Raw genomic sequence first — 22,204 nt, forward strand, 5'->3', positions numbered from 1 at the left:
CATCGACCAGCACATAAGGTAACTTGGGTATCTCGAGATGGCCGAACAGAAAATCAAATTGACCACATCTGCATCAGCCGAAAATGGAGAAGGAGCCTTCTTGATGTCCGCAACAAACGAAGCGCAGACATTGCATCTGACCATCACCTCGTCCTTGGCGAGATACGACTGAGAGTTGCGCGTGTCCAACGGCGCGAGGAGAAAGTCGGGTGTCGATACGACGTCCGCCGGGTGGAGAATCCAGAGGTGAAAAGGGCATACGTTGAACAGCTAGAATCCCGAGCCTCGGAGCTGCCGACAGACGGAACAGTCGAAGAACAGTGGTGTGGAATCAAGAATGCCTTTATCACGACGAGCCATGGTACTCTCGGTAAAGTTTGTGGAAGAAGGAGTGAATGGATGTCGGATGAAACTTGGAGGATGGTCGATGATCGGAGAAAGGCGAAAGTCGGAATTGAGCAGGCATGTACCGGGTCAGCCAAAGCAGCCGCCCGCTTACGATATGCGGAGCTGGAAAAGGCAGTTAAACGAGCTTGTAGACGAGACAAGAGAGCCTGGACAAACTCCCTAGCCGAAGAGGGAGAAAGAGCCGCCGCCAATGGAGATATCCGATTACTATACGACATTTCTCGCCGCCTCAGTGGTGCAAGGACTAATGCAAGAATGCCGCTGAAAGACCGAGCAGGTCAGTTATTGACCGATCGAACCGATCAGCTCAAACGATGGACTGAGCATTTCGAACAACTTTTCCGAGTCACGAATAGCAATGGCCAACAGAACCCGCAGCTCGAAGCGCCAACAGTGAGACGCATAAATGGCGTCAACTCGGAAGCGCCCTCGCTAGCTGAAATAGAAGCGGCAATCAAAAACATGAAATCCAACAAAGCACCTGGGATCGATTGCATCCCTGATGAAATGCTGAAAGCCGACCCTGCCCTATCAGCACAAATGTTGCACCGTCTTTTCGCTGAAATCTGGGATACTGCAACATTCCCGGCCGACTGGATGCAGGGTATCCTCGTAAAGGTTCCGAAGAAAGGAGACCTGACAGAGTGCGGTAACTGGCGAGGCATAACGTTGATCTGTACAACCCTCAAAGTACTCTGCAAGGTGATCCTGAACAGGATCCAGGAGAAAATCGACGCTACACTCCGACGGCAACAAGCTGGATTCCGATCCGGACGATCATGTGTGGACCACATCACAACGCTACGAATCATACTGGAACAAATCAACGAATTCCAGGACTCTCTTCTGCTGGTGTTCCTTGATTTCGAAAAAGCAATCGACCGACTTAACCATGAAAACATCTGGGCGGCTCTAAGGCGACGAGGGGTCCCAGAGAAACTAGTCCATCTCATCGAAGCACAATACGAGGCATTTTCGTGCAAGGTCTTGCACGACGGTGTCTTGTCCGAACCAATCCTGGTAACTGCTGGAGTGAGACAAGGATGTATTCTATCACCGCTACTTTTTCTAATCGTAATGGATGAGATTCTGATTGGATCGATTGACTGTGCACCGAACCGAGGATTGACGTGGAATCCTTCAACAATGGAGCAACTGAACGACCTTGACCTGGCTGACGATATTGTTTTGCTCGCCCAAACACAACCAGATATTTAAACTGACAGCTGTTTTAGTAATTGGAGCGTCACCTTTTGCACAATAGCTCTCTTTCTTTTGTCTAGGGAGAAATAATTTAACAGCACGAACTCAGGTATATTTTTCAAGTGTTAGATGCTTGTATAAGCTACACAAACAGATTCTTTTGTCTTCAGGAGCTTTTAGTGTCACCGTGGCTTGGCTTAGCCTCTGAAAGAATGAAGTTTTCACTTCCAAAGGGAACACCGAGTAGTTGAGGGGAGTTTATCGCTAGTGCCCTCGTTAGAAAAACGTGCTCACGAAAGTGTTCACAAGTAGTGCGTTTGGCGCGATCAATGAACGTGAGTTTAACGAAAATAAGTTACTAAGTAGATAGATTTTAATTGTATATTCTCTTGTTTGTCACAAATAGTGTTTGGCTAGAACTTAACAGCATTATAAGTAAAAATCGTCATCTTGAGTATAGAACATATCAGTTCAGGTAAGACGTTTATGGAGCCAAATTTAAAACATATTTGTAAAAACCACCACGCAGTCCAGGTTCTAAAACCCACACAATCGTGGGTCAAAGTGTGGGCCCAGCCGAGACGGGTTTATTTGGCCTAAGCATTTCCAGCAGCCACGTGCCTCGTGGAATTATTTGGAACGCTTGCAGATCGGTAAGGTCGTTCTAGCAGACAACTGGTGAGCTCTAAAGGAACCAAAATCTAAATATCGTCTACCAAGGAATATTTAAAAGCGTTATGGCGCTCTAAGCAGAAGAAAACTTCATACCATGTACATGATCACTGAGATTTGACTTCGTTTTTTTTTTTTCTAAGAAGTTTTTTCATTAGAAGTGATCGCGATAATTGTTTTCCGTATTCTATGCAACTGAGATAATGTTGCTAAAATTGACTTAATAATTGCTTTTCTTGGCAGGCCTTTCTTCCTATCCTTTTTTATTTCTCCTGAACTTCAGTTTGGCAAACGATAGTTGGGTTCGCAAGATTGACGAAGTGATTGAGCCACTATTTGAAACCCGCCGTGGGAGGGAGTCTTTTGCCGGTCAATGACCTTGTGTTAGCATAAGGTTGCCAGAATTTTTTCAGCACGCCGGGCCGGACAATCCGGGCTATTTTTATATAAAAACCTGGCAAAATCCGGGCATTCGATTTCAAATAGACGACCATGAATCTGGGCAATATCCGGGCAAGTTTTGTCAAAACTCAGAAATTTCTCAACAAAAATCAAGAAAAAAAATGATGTTTTTTTTTTATCTAAACTCATCGAACTCCTCGATTTTGAACCGTATTTTAGGGCATTTTGGAGGTGTTTGTTGTGTTTTTTTTTTGACAAATTTGCCAAATAAAGTGAATAAAGCCGGGCAAAATCCGGGCATTTTTTAATGAAATCCGGGCAACCTGGCCGGGCCGAACTGATCTTAAATTTAGTATTAAATATCCGGGCAATCTGGCAACCTTATGTTAGCAGCCTTCTATTTTGGAAGTGTTATCTTATTTTAATCGCCGCCGGGATATATTCTTATTTAATTTTTGGCATTTCGGCGAGTTGTGAAAATTCAGAATATCTAGAAAGAACATGAAAGTATTATAGGTGGAAAGATCAAAGCTAGAGCGCTTTGGGTAGAAGAAATTGAATAGTTGGTGAAGTAGCAACCATCCGATGTACCTAAAAAAGTAGCACGCATCGATAGAATTGGCTTAGCAATAGAACAGCACATGTGAGCGCTGCTTGGATGATTTTTTGCCCGGTCGGACACAATCTCATGTGTTCGACCCGTCCGTGTTTCAATGTGGGTAGGAATGCGATGGGTTTCTTCATCGCTTCCTATCAACATTGAAACGGCGCGCGGCAAAGAATCACGCAAGTAGTTCAAAAGCTGTTCACAAAACAAAAGCCCTGCTCACATTTTCACCAACTATTCAATTTCTTCTACCCAAAGCGCTCTAGCTTTGATCTTTCCACCTATAATACTTTCATGTTCTTTCTAAATATTCTACCTTGAATTTTCACAACTCGCCGAAATGCCAAAAATTAAATAAGAATAGGACTATTTTGGAAGTGGCGCCTTTAAGTTGTAGCCATTGCTGGAACAACTACTTCCGTTACAAAGTCTTCCGGAAAGCACTGTTGCAACTATTGAGATCTTCGTAGTCGTGGAGCGTCAAAGTTAGGTCTCCTCTTACGACTCGAGGACCGACCCTTCTTGCATCAACTCGAGGTTGACGTACACATACATCTCCTCTACATGGCTCAAGGCCCGATCATTTCTCTAGCGACTTGAGATCTGACTTCTCCTCGTAATGACTCGAGGTAACCACTTAGATATACCCCTCCGCTTGTTGATTAAACGCTTGATCTCTCCTCTTGCGATTCGAGATCCGACTTCTCGTCGTAGACTCGAGGTTGACCACACAAACCTCACCTCCTGAGAACTCGAGGCCTGACCTTTCCTCTAACGACTCGAAGCCCGATCTCTTAGCTCCAGGATTCGAGGTTCGCCACCTTTATGCTAGACTCGCGCATGTCACAGCACACGTGCGGGACTTAGCAGGACTACTCGGTTGATTCCCCACGAAGACGTAATACTACTCCGACTCAAATGGCTTACCCGATGTCGAGAGCCACTCTACTCGTGGATATTCCACGATCGTGCAATAACCCTTTCCCAATGATTTCCTCTGCGAAGAAGATTAAGTCTTATCCCCGCAGCTTCGGTCGTTGAAAACCGCATTACTCGGAAACTCCTCGAGGGTGGAGCATCCTACGCACGAACGCGGCTTACCCACGGCATTCGTTACGCAGAAGATGTTGCCTTTTCTTTGCATCTTTAAACCGTGGGGTCGGATGCACACTACTCGACAGCCCCCGTCGATGGGATCAGTCTACTTCGACCGTTGTTCGGTTTTCTTGTATCCCTTTGGCTGGCAACCCTAGAATGTTTGACCCGCAGCTTTTTGGCTGGCAACCCTAGAATGTTTGACCCGCAGCTTTTTTCCCTTTTTTTCAAGGATTCTCATCCCTATGGATGATTCATCCCGAAAATTTTTCTGCCTGTCGGGGTCAATTTGAGTAGATATTACAAATTAAACTTCAAAGATAGGTCTACTACACGGGTAAAATTCAGGAAATAAAAGGCCATTTCATACCGGTTCCAGTGGAGTAATTTTAGGAAATAAGGGCTTTTTTAAGCGTTTGGTGAGCTGCAGCCTTTTCCAAACAATGTTTTATTATTTATTTTTTCTTAGACTTTGAATAAAGCTTGCTCCAGATAGAATTGGAACAAAAGCAATTGCCTGTTTTTCAGTTGTTTATTATTGAAATCAAGATCTTTTTTTATACAAATGCATCGTTTTCTTCATACTTTTAAGAAAAAAATACGGTTAAAATTATTCGCCACGGGTTCGAAGGAATTCTCGATTTCTTCGTCCATCGTTCTAGCTATCTTATTCCACCAGGTCTTCAACTGATTGACAACCTTTCCTTTGCCTTGAGTCTCCTCTTCATGATTGCCCAGTATTTTCCAATAGGGCGGAATTGGGGGCGGTTGGGTGGGTTAAGGTTTTTCGGACACACTGGACCCTTTTCTCTGCATACCATTCTTGAACGACTTTGCTGTAATGAAAGCTGCCAAATCTGGTCAAAACATTACGGGATAGTCGTTGGATCAAATGAACGGCAAAATGTGTTTTCGGAGACACTTTTTTTGGTATACATAGTTCCGATGTCATTGTCTTATTTGTAATAAAAATTTTCGTTTTTTTGTCACAGCTGCAAATTCTCTGCCAAATAATAAATTTTAGTGCAAATTTGTCAGCAAAAAAAAATTAAATTTCGCAGGAACATCGCCCGAGCCGTTACCAGGTAAAATTTCGACCTCCATCAATTTTTGATACTTTTCGGTTTAACAATTCACTTTAAAAAAAACTGAGGCAATTTAGTGAATACAGCTGTTTCGAAATTAACAAAACTTGATTATGTTTGAGCCACTTGAAAGCGTTTTTAATGGAATGTCTGGCATAGTTGGCATAATCTGACAAAAACGAAGCGAAATTAAGATTAAACTTAAAGTATAATCCGTTAGTATAGATAGTAGAGATTTCGTTTTGAAAATTGTTGTTTGTTTTCCACAGGAGCAGAATCTTGACAAATCATTTTTTTACACAAAACGACCAACCATTACATACTTTAATCTGCTAAGGACCTAGCCGTGAGCAGAAATGTTATAGGAATCAAACGCTGGAATTTGTTTGAAATAGGGTTTTTCATAAATTTTGTCGTTCATCAGAAATCATCTGTCTCATTGCCTCGGTACAGGCTATACAGCTCACGAGCTCTGGAACTCGCAAAAATTTGTTGTTTGAGGTAAGATTTGAATGACTCACAACTAGGCAACACTTTCAGCTTATGAGAGAAAAATTTGTGGAACACTTCAGCAATCTAATTTAGTTTTTCGCTTACTAAAATTAAAAATTCTGGTATAAGACTTGACTTTCCTGAAGACCTGAAGACCATAGTTTCCGATCATGTGCTTCGCTCCAATGCTTGATTTCAACTTGGTGGAAGTTTTCGACAGTATAAACATAGTTTTCCACCACTCACACACAGTATTTTTTTGAATAACCAACGGTTTTGTCAGCTATCGATTTGATAATGATAGATTTTGATGGAACCTGTGCACAATTATTTTTTTCTTTTTCTCTTGCATTGTGAATATCTCAAAAACACGTTATATATAAATTATGAAAAAATAGGTGAGATAGTAATATTCACAAGCAACAAAATTCTGTCAAAATGCTGAATGTCCGATTACTAGGAAATGAGCTATCAGCAAAAGAAAGTGTCCCATTCCTAAAAGAACTAACTTTATAAGTAAACATTTTTTTGGGAATCATAACTGTAAATTTTGTACAAAATAGTAGAGAAACAAAAAAAAATAGCGGTTTTAGTCAGAATGTCATATTGATATTCCTAGAACTCAAAAAAAATCTAAGACGGGTTAGGCTTTAACATGTCTTAAACGTCGAGATCAGATGATTTTTTTGGGCCAATGTAAGTACTTCACAGACAACATTTTTTCGTTCAGATTTTTCCGTTAAGAATGAACGAGTCGAGTCTTTAATACGGCGTGCGATATCTTTTCATGCTATTCAAGAATTAACTAATGAACTTTGTCGGTATTTGACAAGACCATTATTGGACCCACGTTTGTAAACATATTTAACGCTTACGCAATGATTCATAACTCACCTATTGATCCATCCAGCACTCGTGAGAAATTAATCTTCTGATTGGCGGAATCCGCCGATCCGGTAGCTTTCACTTGACAATAATTTACACAGGACTCATAGAGAATTCCCTTGATCATGAGCTGCACCAGCCGATCATTTTTGGCAAATAACGTTGGCGGCGATCCGGCCTTCTTATCGCCGGGCAGAAACTTTTCCACCAGCGGAAATATCTCCCGGAAACACTGAACCCTCGCCTTGCTGGGATTCCAATCCCGATACTGAAGATGATCGCCCAGCTTGGGCAGCGTTAGGAGCAAACAGAGCGCCGAATATTCCTCCTTGGTGGGACAGAGTTTCTCCAGCTCGCCGAGAACTTGCACCACTTCTTCGACAGCCCCCTCAACATTGTTCAATGCCGGAGGCCCATTCAGTCCACCAGCTTCCGACTTGATACACAACAGTTCGATGTACTTGTGCCGGAGGATGGTGTACTTGAAGTGCTTCATGTCGAAGTTCTGCAGAGTATCGAGCGGCTGGATGAACTCGACGACATCGTCCCATTGCCCGTCGAGGATGAGCTGCCGCAGAAATAGGACGTCGTCCGAGTACTGGCCATTGATGACACCGGTTTCCCGTTCCAGCGAAAGCTGCGAGATGTGCAGCTCCCGGTTGTTCAGAAACTCCAACGCCAACCGCACTATGTCCTCCTCCCGAAGCGACAGTCTTGCAGGGGACATTTTCTCACATTAATAACTGCGCTTCGGAGGCCCCTCGCGAGGTGAGGCCAGTTTTTTTGTTGTTTTTATTTCACTTATTTAGAGTGGGTGGTGTTTTCCGCGGTCCACTGTCGAAACACACAGTCAATCTGTGGAAAGAAAGAAAACGAAAATGCTTTATTTATAAATGGTTCATTTAAGTTGCAACAGTGTGTTTAGAGTAGAATATTTTTTAGATTAGGTTTACCTAATAGCTTTCATTTTCTTCAATTTTACGGGCTATCAAGTGTAACGTTGAATTCAAAGAATATCTGTTTTTTTATCTTAATTCTTATCGAAATGCCATCTTCGGATGAAACATGTCATGATTTGGGCTTTGATAAAAACCGTATTCAAAAGAAATCGGCCGAAAAAACTGGTTTTTCTTGTTCCTCCCGAACAAAATGTCTCAAAATCCTATACAAACTTCAGGCTCATTGAGCGATCTCTTCCAGTGATCCGATCTGGCCCAAATTTGGCACGAGATCTTGTACTAAGTTTAGGATTAATTTTAGCACGCAACGCATAAATTTTTCAAAAGTCAGGTCATTTGGGGCACTCTCATGCACACCTTGAACTTTTTTCTGTTAACCGAAAAACTTTTCATCGTCGAGTTGACTTACGAAAATTCCACACCTTCCTGAAACTCGGCTATTCGGCACAGTAATATGAAAACAACCTTCCTCATCCTCGACAATTATGTTCCGACAAGTCAAATCTAGAGTAGCAAGCAAACATGAAAACAAATTTTATGCTGTCCAGGCTAGATGTCGAGCAAACAAGTAAGATTCGTAGGAGTAAAAGAAACGGAAAGAAAATCATGAATGCGGGCTTTTTAACGAGTTTGTTGCACAGTTCCCTCAAAATTCTGTGCCGAATCCCAAAGGTGTCGAGCGGATCGTTTGTCTTGATGAAAGTATACCAACAACTTTGGCTCATTCTGCTTGGACATTCCGAGATGAAAAAAACTACTGTTCACAGCATGATAACAAAACCCATTAAGAAAAAAAGACACTTGATTCAAGTGGCGCCCAAAACAAAACTCATGACTCAACGAAACTGAAACCAGCCGCCAAACAGTCTGCCGAGTATAAGGTATCAAGATAAACTGGGGGGGCTATCCCAAACCGCTAATCCCCATGAGCGTCACAGAAGATTAGCCGATGGAATGGCTCGGCGTGGCGCATCGCGATGCTCTACTTGAGGTGCCGCCGGTCATTACTAATTGATAAGATCAAAGTTAAGTGGCAAAATGAAAGCGAAAGTGTACGAAGTGAATTTTTATTCTGAAATGTGATCAAAAAAGAAACAAACTTTTGAGTTGCATGGCAACTTCGACTATATTGAAAATCTTTTTGGAAAATTCCTAAATAAAATTGGAAATTTTACAAACGACACCACAAAACATTTGATAAATCAATCAACCGATTTTTTGTCAGTTCAAAGTTACAACTCGTTTGAAAACAAAAACCTGTCAAATCCAATTTCAGGTTCAATTTTTCTCAAATTTGCCAAAAACCACACGTGTCGTGTTGGCGCGGCACAAATAAATAACCTTTTTGCTACCACAATCTTCCTCCCCCAACAAACCAACCACCGAAACCATTAATCCTTATTCTAATAAAGACAAATAGTTGGAATTGCCCAAATAACTGTGGTAGCACGTTCGAATTTTTCATCCCTAGCTAGCCCCTGTGCTAAGCACCTCATAAAATATTTACTGAACTCCGGCGTCTTCTCAGATAAGGTGGGGGAGTTATTCGCTTTAAAATTGTTCTGCTGTTTGCTACCTTTTTTCAATTCACTCCTTTTTGACAGAAAGAATGTTAAAGGAGGTTTTATTACACACTCTCGATTTTTTGCTTTCTTCTGGCCGTTGCCGGAAGTTTTTACCACTTTAGGGCTTTACAAGTTGTTGTGCTTTTCAGTACGACTGATTTCAATCATTCAGTACTGAACTTAATGGCGTTGCGTTTAGCTAGGGCTGAACATATCACGCAAACTGTAAACTGTTTAATGGGGATGTTTTTCCATGTTCATGAAATAATAACTAAGAATTAATTTTTATTAAGGTTTTATTTTTGACACTTTACCAGCATTATGGCATTCGTGTCTAAAAGAATCAATATAAATTTTAAAAATTGTTTGAGTTTCGGGAAGGTATTATATAATCCTTTGATATTCTTATGAATCAATAGATTGATTATCACTAACCAAATTTCGAAGTCTAATTCTTCAAGTGAAAACCAAAGCTTATATCTATGTACATTGAAAAAAAATAGCAGGGTTGAAGGAGGGAAATTAAGAATTATAGGATTTTTAATTCAAGAACAGTTGAAAACAGTAATCAAATATTTTTTTAATTTTTGGATGCGTTTGTTAAGGTACCTTACAGTTTCTGGGGAAACTTTGATCACTGTTTTTAATTCATTTTTGAGTATTTTGGAAAGGGTTGCTTTTTCGTAATACTTAAAAGTTTTAAAACACGTACTGAGGTGGAGGTATTGATCATTGCAGTAAATTCAAACGACATTGATGGTTATTATCAAATGTTTATTACAAACCCAGATTTAGAGTTTCGGGGTAACTTTGATCACAATGGGTGGTATGAAAAAAACTTAGTAATTGCTTTTGCTAAACTGAATCGAGCAGTCGAGCAGTCGCTTAAAGCAATTGCTTCGGTTGTTATGAATAAAGTTTTTTTGACAGCTGTTTTCTCAGTCAGGAGCTTTTACTTTTAGAACAAGCTAGTTTGGTATGAATAAAGCTCAAATAGTCAAATCTGAAGCAATTGCTCGACAAATCTCATAGCAATTGCTTTATTTTCTAAGTATGCTCGGTAGCAGACTTTTCCAATTAAAAATTCTTCAATAACGTCATGAACTTATAAAATTAGCAATATTTCACTTCAAAACAATTCAAAAAGGTATTTTCAACATGGGGTGGTATGAAAAAAACCTAGTAATTGCTTTTGCTCAACTAAATCGAGCAGTCGAGCAGTCGCTTAAAGCAATTGCTTCGGTTGTTATGAATAAAGTTTTTTTGATAGCTGTTTTCTCAGTCAGGAGCTTTTACTTTTAGAACAAGCTAGTTTGGTATGAATAAAGCTCAAATCTGAAGCAATTGCTCGACAATTCTCCTAGCAATTGCTTTATTTTCTAAGCATGCTCGGTAGCAGACTTTTCCAATAAAAAATTCTTTAATAACGTCATGAATTTATCAAATAAGCAATATTTCACTTCAAAACAATTCAAAAAGGCATTTTCAACATGGATAAAGAAAATTCGAAGCGATAACCCAACTTTTTTTTCATATTCCTGTCGTTGTATAAAATCATTCGTCTAAGATAAAATTAAACAAATCAATTAGTAAATATTTCAAATTAAAAAAAATCTGGCTATAATGGAAGAAGTCCCAATTGGCTCAAAGTAAGAAATAAATTGTAATAATTTAAAATATTATACAGATCTATCATTTTTATATAATTTTGTTATAATTCTAAGATTTAAAAAAAATCTAAATTCAAATGCGCGCCTATTGTTATTTTTTTATACATCGGATTATCCCGATCCGAATACATGTGGAAGAGCTTATGATAAATATTAAAGTTAGGCAAGTTTTTGTTTGACAATATTCGAATATGTTTTCATTTTTCTTTAAACATCAACATACGAGCACGCATTTTTCAAAAAAAAAATCCGGTCGTTCTTACACCCACCAACCGCTTCGTCGAGTTCAAGGCTACTTTAGCCGTACTTTTCAATTTTCTGATCGTCTTCTTTCATTTTACTTTAGAAAACTTCAGATTCTGCTGGTTGGATAGCTCTATTTTTCGTAGCAAAAGCTATGTTCTAAGACTTTAGTACACATCCGCTAAGAAAATGTTTATTCATACCAAACTAAGCAAATGCTTTGGACTTTTGCTTTGATTGATTTCGAGCTAAGTAAAAGCTATCGAAGCAATTGCTAAACCTTATTCATACCATTAATGGATAAAGAAAAGTCGAAGTGATAACCCAACTTTTTTCATATTCCTGTCGTATCCGTAAAATCCGTATAAAATCATTCGTCTAAGATGACAATAAACAAATCAATTAGGAAATATTTCAAATTAAAAAAAATCCGGCTATAGTGAAAGAAGTCCCAATTGGCTCAAAGTAAGAAATAAATTGTAATAATTTAAAACATTATATAGATCTCTCATTTTTATATAATTTTTTATAATCCTAAGATTTAAAAAAAATCTAAATTAAAATGCGCGCCTGTTGCCTATTTTTTATACATCGGATTATCCCGATCCGAATACATGTGGGAGAGCTTATGATAAATATTAAATTTAGGCCATTTTTTGTTTGACAATATTCGAATATGTATTCATTTTTCTTTAAACATCAACATACGAGCACGCATTAACAAAAAATTCCGGTCGTTCTTACACCCACCACCCGTTTCGTCGACTTCAAGGCTGCTTTAGCCGTACTTTTCAATTTTCTGATCGTCTTCTTTCATTTTACTTTAGAAAACTTCAGATTCTGCTGGTTGGATAGCTCTATTATTCGAAGCAAAAGCTATGTTCTAAGACTTTAGTACACATCCGCTAAGCAAATGTTTATTCATACCAAACTAAGCAAATGCTTTGGACTTTTGCTTTGATTGATTTGGAGCTAAGTAAAAGCTACCAAAGCAATTGTTTAACCTTATTCATACCACTAAATGATTTATACGTACCTCAACATCTTAAAAATTACTTTTATGGTGCCATTTAGCACAGAAGTCATTAACATTAATACCAGTAATCATGGTTGTCCATTTCTTCCCGAGCGAGTTGAAAAATGCAACTCAGTGAACTTTTTGTTCTGAAACACTTGCCCTGCTCTGTTGCGACGCCGAGCGTTCACCCAATCAAAGAGCAGAGAAGCCTTTGTCAGGGTGAGAGCAAGAGAAAAAAATCAGCAAACTAAGTGTAGGGGAGCAGCGCTGAATCTACTCAGTTGGTTTGTTTCTTTCCCAACAAAAAAAAAAAGAAAGAAGAAGAAACAATATCGTTTCGTGTTGTTTATTTGCCTACTGCGGTAGGAAGAGAAGGAAAAAATGCACTTCAGCTGTGTGTTTTGGGATTTCTCCTGCTCCCACAATAGTGCTGCTATTGGGGCACCGGTTTCGCTCGGCACTTGGCTTCGGCTATGCTCGGAAACGAGTGTAGAGCATTTCGGAAGGAAGTGTGGTGCTCTGAAAATCGAAGCAGATAACAGTGCGATTTACACAGCGCGCGGTTGGATTTGAGAAGTGCTGACCAACCATGCCAGTAATTTTTGTTAGAACTTAACTGATTTTTTCAACGTTTTTTTTCAAAAACATTTACAATCAAAAAAAGGACAATGTGTCTGCATCAAGGTTGCCGAAATCACTAAAAAATCTGCAATTTCACAGAATTTTGAGCAAATTTTCATCACAGAATCTGTGTCACAGAACACAGAATTTTGAAATTTTCACAGATTTCACAGAATTTTCTAATTTTAATGGATTTTCGAAATTAAAATTTTTTGCTCCATTTGCTCCTAAATGTTTAAATTTGATCAGGAGAGATGTTTGATTGTGAGCCTTCAAAAAACCAGATATTTTTAGATTTTAAAATTACATTTTAACCTTTTAATGCATGACTTTTTTAAATGAGAATTGCAGTTATTGATTCAGTGATATAATAACAATTAATAAATAATTAAAATAATAATTCGAATAACACAACTCACCAGGTTTGAAGTCGTTCTTTTGAGTATTATAAAAGTTATGGCCCATTAAAGTTGAAAAATATTTTTTGAAATTCTTAATTCATTTCAAAACTATTTTGCAAATTTCTTCCAAACCTTGTCAATTGGGTGCTGGAAGGTGTTTGTGATTGATAGAGGTTAAAAAATGTGATAGAATTTGCGAATCTGAAGAAATATCAGCAATTGTCCAAAAACTATTTTTTTCGAAAAAATAAATAAATTTGAATTTTGCATTTTTTCCGCATACTTTGTTAGATATCTCTCGAAAAGATTGAAATACCATAACAAAAATACCATGGGCTAATTCCTTTTAATCTCTAGAATATTTTTGTCTGTAAACCTTTCAAAAACATCCACGCGTTTCCGAGATATTAGGATTTAGATTAGTGTTGTTTTAAAACAACACTATGCATTAAAGGGTTAAGTAATCTCAAAAATCTTCTAATAAAAACCAAATTTAGCTTATTTGTAACTATATATAGGCTTTCAAACGTAGTAAATAGTTTTCATATATTTTAACTTTTAACTTATTTAATGATGATTACAGTTTACGGTATATTTTGAAAATTAACAGGAATACATAGATAACTGGTTTGAAAGATTTTGGTGTCCTAAACTCGAATCTTTTGTAAATTTTTTTTCTATCACATCTTGTTTTGTTGATTAAGTTTAGAAGTTTTGGAATCAATTGTTGAATCTTTTTTTTTAATTTTACTTCTTGGTTGAAGACTGCAAAGCGTTTTTTTTATGCTTGAAAAATATGAGAGATTCAATTTGCTTTGAAATTTAAATTGAATTCGTTTTTAAACATAACGGGAGAAAATAGAAAAAAAACTTCTATAACGTCAATTTATTGTGCTCTTCAGGAAAGTAGGTTATTCAGCAAAAAAAAGCTAAATTTATTAAATCATGTTTTGTTCTATAGTTTTTCCAAAAAAAAGTGTACACATTTCTTAAATAAATTTTTATACTATATTCAAAAGTTATTTCGAAAACCATAGTTGTTGGAAAAAAATCCTATTTCGATTGCGTCTCCAAGATAGTCAAATCTGTAACCAAATTGTTTGCCCCCTCGGAAAATTATTATCTGAGTGAATTTGACATTTTAATTATATGTGGGACTTTATATGTAACAGTAATGTAATTAAAACAAAGTTCATTCAAACTCCAATTTTGTGTTTGATATTGAATAAAGAATACTATTAAACATGCCATGAATTGAAATTCTCTCTAATTTCCAACTTTTCAATTTCCCAACTTAAAGCTTTTAAATTTCAATCCGAATGGATTCTATTTCGGTTTTTTTAAGAATCTAGACACGGTTAAGTAAAAGCTAATTTGATTAAAACAAATCTTAAATATTGTTTAATTCTCATATTTTACCAGACTGTGATGAATAAACTTAAAGGAAGCCTCAGTTCGCTCAGAACAACACACGGTTTTCGGAAAAGTTCTTCAATTTAAGTATCTTAGAAAAGTTCTAAAATGTTAATAAAATTTTCAAAAATTAACTCATGAATTTCAAAAACTATAGCTGGCAGAAAAAAAACCAAACTGCATATTTGGATATGTCGCGATCAAATCAGTCAAAATCAGCTCTTAGACCATCTTCAAACGGAAAACGTAAATATTGTTGCCTTGTGCCATTGAAAAGAAGACAGTAAAAATAGTCAATTTTATCGCAATATTTTGTTATTTTGTTTTAGTACTTCACTCGAAACACAAATATGTATATTTTAAGTGAAGTACCATGCAATGTTGAATCATTTAAACATTTTAAAAAAATTAACTTAGAGTCTTCTATCGACATAAACATCATGAAAAAAGATCGTAAAAATACTGTACTGTGTTGCTAAAATTTCATATGACTGTTTTATTTCAATTTTTGATACGATTTTCGCAAATTTTTAAAGGAATCTCAACATATTAAAGCTTTGAAAAGTGTATTTCAAAATTTTCTGAATAAATTGTGACTTTTAATCGAAAAAAGTTAATTTTAAAAACACAACAAAAATTTAACTTTGATTCGTTTGTTTTTATATGATTGATATTTTTTTTCGTGAATCATGATGTGCGATCCTTGAAAAAATTGTAGCAGACTTTTAAAATTTCTCATATAGTTCTTCGAGGCAGTTTTAAACTCTAAGTTTCGGTAAAAATTGAGTTTTTTTTCAATTCAGAGGGGTAATTGAAAAGAGATCAGAGTAGTTAGTAAATTTAATAAATTTAATGAACTCAACTACTTATGACATTTTTCTTACACAATTTTTGAACTGTTCTATTGGAAATTTAAATTTTAATTCTGAATTTTGAATTTTGGGTAGAGTCCCTGATCTTGGAACAAAAATTGAATTTCGAATTCCTTTTGTCAATTTTCCCGGTTTTTGGTCTGAATTCCCGTTTTTTTCCCGGTTTTCTCGGTTCGATTTTCAATTCCCGGTTTTCCCAGTTCTGTGGCCACCCTGTACCGTGGTATGCTGCTCTCAGTTTTTTTTTTCTTATTTGTAAGCAGAAATTCATTTACCTGGAATGAATCATTTCTAAATATAATTGTAATCTGATGTTGACAAAGTTGAATCTTGGAAATATTGCGATTTTCTTCTCGCGCTAGAGTTTTCACACAAAAATTTCATCAATCTCAAATTTCGCTCAACGATTTTGTACTTCTTCTCTCACCGTCATATCCGTACACCTCTTGAATATGGGAACTAATTAATCACAGCAATCATGTCATTCACAACAAAAATAAACAAATGATTAAAAATTCATGCAGCTTCACTTCGAGCGATGATTATGACTATTGCCGTTTTCGTTTATCTCCACTCGCGCGGGGCAAAACTTTTTCTGAATAAACAAACAGAATCGTTACCCGGGACGATGCAAATATATGGTTGCTATACTCACCCTTATGCTTACCCCCAACACTGACAACTTTTACGGGGTGCAACCGCCTGCTTGAGGTTCAAATCTCGGGCAAAACTAGTGGACTTCTGAATTAATAACCGAACATAATAACAGCAGTTAGGGCAAAACTCGTGGGTAACTAGGTTGCCACTGCCAATAAACGAAAACACTATATGTATCGAAAGAGTCGAAGAGAAACGGGAGATGAAGATAGTGATATTGGTTAGAATCTGTTTCCAACGGACGCGATAGCAAATAAATTAAAAAACTGGAAGAATAATCTTATTTATTTTCAAAACCAAAATGTTCGATAATATTTAACAAATCCCTTAAATGCCCCGGCTACGGTTCAAAGAATGGCTAAAAAATGGACATGATTCGGGTCTAAAACAGTCAGAAACCTTATTATCGTATGGTAAAATCTTTCACCAGGGCCATGAATCGATCCAATATTTGTCTGTTTCTTGATTGATTTCTACACCATTTCTTACTATCTTTAACCATTTTTAAAATCTGAAATACTTGTGCAGTTGCATAGATGCGGCTTAAAATAACGGATGAAATTTTATATGTCACATGGCAAAGTTGTCAGCTTAATGTGTAAACAAATAATTCAAGAACGGTTCAAAATAAGGTGAGAAAAATAATAATGTTAATTTTTGACAAGTTAAATTAATTGCAAGCGAATCTAGTTATTCAAGAAAATCACAATATTTATCTCAATTTTTTATATCGTATATTCTAACATGATTTTGATTTCTGATAAATTCAAAATAAGATTGGGGAAAGTTGTACTGTTTTATTCATTCAAAATTAGAAACGAAGAAATTCTTCAAAAAAATTTCTGCATTGGATATTCACTTATGGAAAAAGTAAACATCTGAAATCCTAGCTTGCAGAAGAATGTAAAAAAATCGATGAATTTGATTGAATATTTATTTTATCGACCTGAAACTTTCACTCAAAAAAAAATAATTTTTTGCACCTTCGTTTGCCTTCTCAAAACCGTTAATTTGATTCAAATGAATCAACTATAGTTTCACTGGGATTTTATATGTTTTTGTTCGTTAAAAAAAAAGTTTCTTCAATACCAAGAAATTGAAGATCGAATAAATTGCAACAACAAAAAAAGAAAGATTAAAATGAAGTGAGTTTTTCACATTTCACTTAAACGATTCAAATTAAACCTCCTAAAAAAACTTCAATATTACATAAACTCATAATATTAAAATTATGCAAAAATTAAACATGAGTATTAATACAAAACACAACATTTTGACCTCAGCAGTCGAAAAACTCAACGATTTTACATCCTAATTTCTTCCGAGTTTCAAAATGAAATACGATTTTTTAACGTTCAACTTCTCCAAAAGAATACAATAAAAATCTTACTCGAGCTGTTTTTGCACCTCAAAAACCTTAAATGCCATCGTTTACATCGGCATTATAACCGAAGTTTGGGTGATGTCCAGCCCTTTGTTGTCCAATCAACGGCAACAACACCCACGAAATGAAAGATCCATTTCAAGACTTGCTATGGGAAACTTAATATACGCTCTGAGGAAAATGTTGCGGTTTATTTAATTTCACGAATAACTTTATTGTATAACAAATTTCCTAATGTTTGCACTGTTGTATACATTGCATTTTCGGGTTTTCTACGCTTCTCAACAACAATAACAAACCCTTCCATTCATCACCGTAGTCGGTCAACTGCAAGCAAGCTCCCGAAACGCTTTTGGTCCAACCCATTCAAAACTCGCCAGACAACAGGTGAAATCTGTTTTCCACTTCGCACGATAACTGCTTGCCTCTGCCCGGTGCCGAAATAACTCTTCTAAGCTGCCTGCCATCGTCGTTGATGAGACGTCTTCGGAGGCGCCTGCCTTTTACTGCTGATGGCAAATAGAAAACAATAAATGCAAATCGCTAATGCAAATATTCGATATTTGTACCGACTGACCGATGCGATGAATGGAGGAGAGCCAGATTCGCTGAATGGAAACGAAAGCGAAAGTATCGTCGCCGCCGTCTGTTTCAGTAATAGCTTTTGCTATTGAAGATTCGTGGAGGATTCAATCAACAATATGGGGATCTGTAACACGCGAACTTGGAAAAACAATCATAGAGGTACTTTAGCTGTAGGGTGCTTTCGTTCAATACAATTGGTTTGCTTACAATAATCAATATTATTCAAGGGATGAATAAAGTTTCAGGCAATTTCGATCAGCGGTAGCAACTTAAACTGACAGTTTACTTTAACGTAACCACACAAAAAAACAAGTTGAAAGCTTAGAGTTAATAATTGCATCTTGGAGTACAATCGAAAGAGATATGGATGAGTCCTTAACGACAAATCTAAAAGAAAATCGAAACTGAGAGTGCATTCAACAGTTTACTTTAAGGTTTCAAAGCTTTTCTCCCACAGTGTGCAAATTCATGTCATGAATTTGAATTCGCGGCGGAATTGTTAGAGCGTGAAGTATGGCAGCGGAAACATCTTTGGTCTCCAGCATTGGATATTCACAATGGTCCAGTTCCGATTCCGGCACTTTCGTTGAGTTCACAAATCCCGGGATAATTCTCTGTAATGGGAATACATATATTTTATTTTAAAAATATTATTTTTTTCGAAAATACAATTTTCTTTACCGCGATCTTGATTTTGGTTCCGGCAGTTCTGCGCTCGTGACGCAATACCTCGGTCATGGCCGTAACTGCGTATTTGGAAGGTTGATAGATATTCAATTGAGGTATGTGCACTGTGCACAATATAATGGTAACCGATGCTATTGATATTGCTGATATGTCCATCGACCGAGCGTTTTTGCAACCCGGTTGCAAAAGGCACACCCATCACATTGGTGTCAATCACTTCTCGCAATTTCTGCCCGATGCTCGGTTCCAGTAAAACCGTATCCCTCACCATGCCGGCGTTTTTGATCATCACATCTATTCCCCCAAAATTCTCTTCAACCCATTTGAAGGTTGCCACAATTTCTTTCTCTTAGGAGACGTCACACTTGAAAGCGTGCAAATTATCACGAAACGAGCTTCCAACGAATCTTACATACTTATATTTCATAAATTTATCAAAAATATTAGCAAATTTATTGAACACACGCCCATAGAAGAAGTTGCCAAAATTCAAAGCATATTTAGCAAAAATTTTTGCCGAAAATGTGCTGAAAAGTGTACTGTACCTAAGATGATATGATTAGAAAAGCACTACTGGCATAAAGATTCGAGCTCCCAAGCAAAATGATGCATAACCACTACATTCAAGCGAAACAAGAGAAACATTGTATGGGGTTTTCATCCTATTGGATAATTCATTCCAAAAAAAATGTAGTGAGAATCGAACTCAACGCAACATCTAATTTCGGCTTGGTCTGCAGGCTGCGAATATGTTGGCCATTCAGGAATTGCGTAGCAGCTACAGCAGAAGATCCCATTGACTTTGGTTATCACGAAGCCTTTCTCATCCGATGTGACCACTTCTTGTATGGGAAACTTTCCTGTCACCCTTATTGCGGCCAGATTGGCACTATCGGTCATCCAATTTGTGCCATTCAGGGCTCTACAGGGCTTTATTACAGGGGTCTGCTACTAACGCTATTTCTAGCTTCTCTTTCACTGCCATCTGTCGCAGAAGCTGTTGTGCTTTGTGACTGTGGTTGAGGTTGATTTGGATTACTTACAAGCCCTTGGTAGGCAGGGCAGCTTGGGTTGCCAGTTACATGGTCACCAGTGTCCTGACTTCATCTTCTGTCGTAATTTCGTCGAGGTTTTTGATACGGATGGTCACTTCGTGACATTCTCGCCTAGAACTTCCTCCGCTAGCACCTTGAAAGATGCACTCTTTGTTGCTGAACTTCGTTTCAACTCTAGGATCATCTCGCCGGAACGAGTATGACGGATCCTCCTCACGCTTTCACCTATTCCTAGTGTCGTCGGTTCGCATCAGACGAAGCAGATCAGCGTACGTACCCTCTGGTGCCATAACTACGATAGCTACACCTTTTCCGTTACGCGGCTTCGCTGGTTCTTGGGCTTTGGGTTTGTTTTCTAGCTCTCTTCTTACGGTGTTTACGCGTCACTGCCTGTCATTCGGAGGGCTCTCCCTCGTAGGGCCTGCCGTCCTTGCCTTCCAATTGGCTAGGGCCCTATCGAACCATCGAGTCTCGGAACCTCTTCTTTAGGGTGCCAGGTCTTGGATCACCTGACGACCCTCGTTTCCTATTTACTCTCTTAGAGCTTCTCGGAGTAATGAGTTCATTCCTCATCGTTTGAACGAAGGCATCGATCCATTTCGGGCGGCTGACATTCGCCTCTGTTCCTTTACTAGTAGCGCTGCCATTTAGCGCTCTTACCATCTCCAGGACTGCTTTGTTTGCCTCTGTAAAAAGAGCCATGCTTGCCCAAAACAAAGCAAGTCAAAGCCTTCAGTTCTGTCGTCACTTCCTTCCTTCGACACAGGAATTTCCTCCTTCTCTGGAGATCTGACAGGCTCTCTTCCTTCTTCCGTTATGGAGCCTTCTGGAGTTTCTACCAGTTGGACAGCAAGCTGCCTAGCTGGAGATCACCGTAGACTTCTCTCATCGAACGAATTAGGGCTTGCACTCTTCTCCTCACTCTCCTCCTTCTTTCTCTTATCATTATTAGTTTATTATTTTGAATCATTTCTGAATCTAATGAGTAGCTAGGGAAATATACGGACGACTGCGCCAGTACCCTGCTTTAGCGCAGCAAGTACTGCAACAGGCAATGGAAGCGGTGCCGAAATTGGGTGATGGTTTTCCATTGCAAGTGGGATGCAGCTAAAATTTCACCCAACTTTTAACAGATCGTACGGGATTAAGGAGAGAAAGAATAACTTTTCGCTGCCATCGTCCGTGCTGGGTGGGTTTGTCCCGGTGTCCCAAAGGCTACCATTATCGACTGAGGCATTTACAACCCTTGAATTGTTTTATTGAAGAATTCGAATAAAACAAATATTTATAAGCAAATTCAAAATACAGCTTATTCATTGATAGCAACAACAAAAACGAATAAATCTTAACAGAACTATTGTTGCGTGGCAAAATATGCCCCCGAATTTTATTGGCAATATCGTTAGTAATATAAGTGAAACTCTTTGAGATTCTTGGAAACTCAGTGTAAGCGGCGCTTCTTGAACTTAGATAGAGAGGGCGTCCTTAAAGGGGAATGGCTAACTAACGTATGGCCGGCTGCGTTCCCCAAAGAATGCTGAAATTACTCTCGCGTTATTTTTGCATTGTCTATGCGGACGGTTTTAGGAAAACCTCCTAGGGGAAGCGGTTGGGGAAGTTTTCCTGAAAACAAGGAAGACTTTGGTATGGTCTCTAATCCTTGAACCTTGCTGGAAGACAGTCGTGGAAAAAGCGTGGGATATATTCGAAAAATTGTCGGTTAAAGTCGGTCTTAGCAATTGGTCAAATAACTTGAATTTGATTGGCGTACGTTGAGCGCGAAAAGATTAAGGAAATATATCGCGGTAGTGTGGAAAGTGATAAGTGGAATCCGCACGCAGGAAACCAACTGGTCGTGGACCCAGTGGAGGCTACTACGACGACCTATGTGTGGACACCCGGAGGACGTAACTTGGCAATACGTTGGTAAGTCATTTTACTTTTTGGACATTCTTGAAGTCTTTGGGATTGAGATGCGCTTACACGAATTTTCAAAGAGCCGATCTTGATTCCCAACGATACTGCCAGTTCGCTTCTTCCCTTTTTAGAGCGCGAAAATAAAAAACTGTCCCCCCCTGGGGTAAGAGTCCGGGCAAATTAACTGGTCCGCTAGCACATCCGCAATAGCGGTTGGCGCATAAGTGCTTGCGGTAAATTCGCATCTTGAAAGTTAAAGGGAAATCTATCCACTAGGTAACACTATGTAGGGAAGGGTGAGGATACTT

At 38.2% G+C, this 22,204-nt stretch overlaps 1 protein-coding gene and 1 pseudogene across 2 annotated transcripts in view; both read right to left on the reverse strand.

Moving 5' to 3' along the window:
• LOC129751136 (WD repeat-containing protein 47) overlaps positions 1-7,711 on the reverse strand; it is a 309,466-nt gene extending 301,755 nt beyond the window's left edge. For both annotated transcript variants that reach the window (XM_055746456.1, XM_055746455.1), the window contains exon 1: positions 6,859-7,711. In XM_055746456.1, the coding sequence (XP_055602431.1) occupies positions 6,859-7,576 (718 nt within the window). In that variant the 5' untranslated portion in view covers positions 7,577-7,711. The remainder of the gene's footprint in view (positions 1-6,858) is intronic.
• Positions 7,712-18,674: 10,963 nt separating this feature from the next.
• Positions 18,675-20,681, reverse strand: LOC129752559 (farnesol dehydrogenase-like; annotated as a pseudogene).
• Positions 20,682-22,204: the final 1,523 nt, after the last annotated feature.

Source organism: Uranotaenia lowii, chromosome 3, assembly GCF_029784155.1.
Source record: "Uranotaenia lowii strain MFRU-FL chromosome 3, ASM2978415v1, whole genome shotgun sequence".
In the NCBI taxonomy this organism is placed as follows: Eukaryota; Metazoa; Arthropoda; class Insecta; order Diptera; family Culicidae; genus Uranotaenia; species Uranotaenia lowii.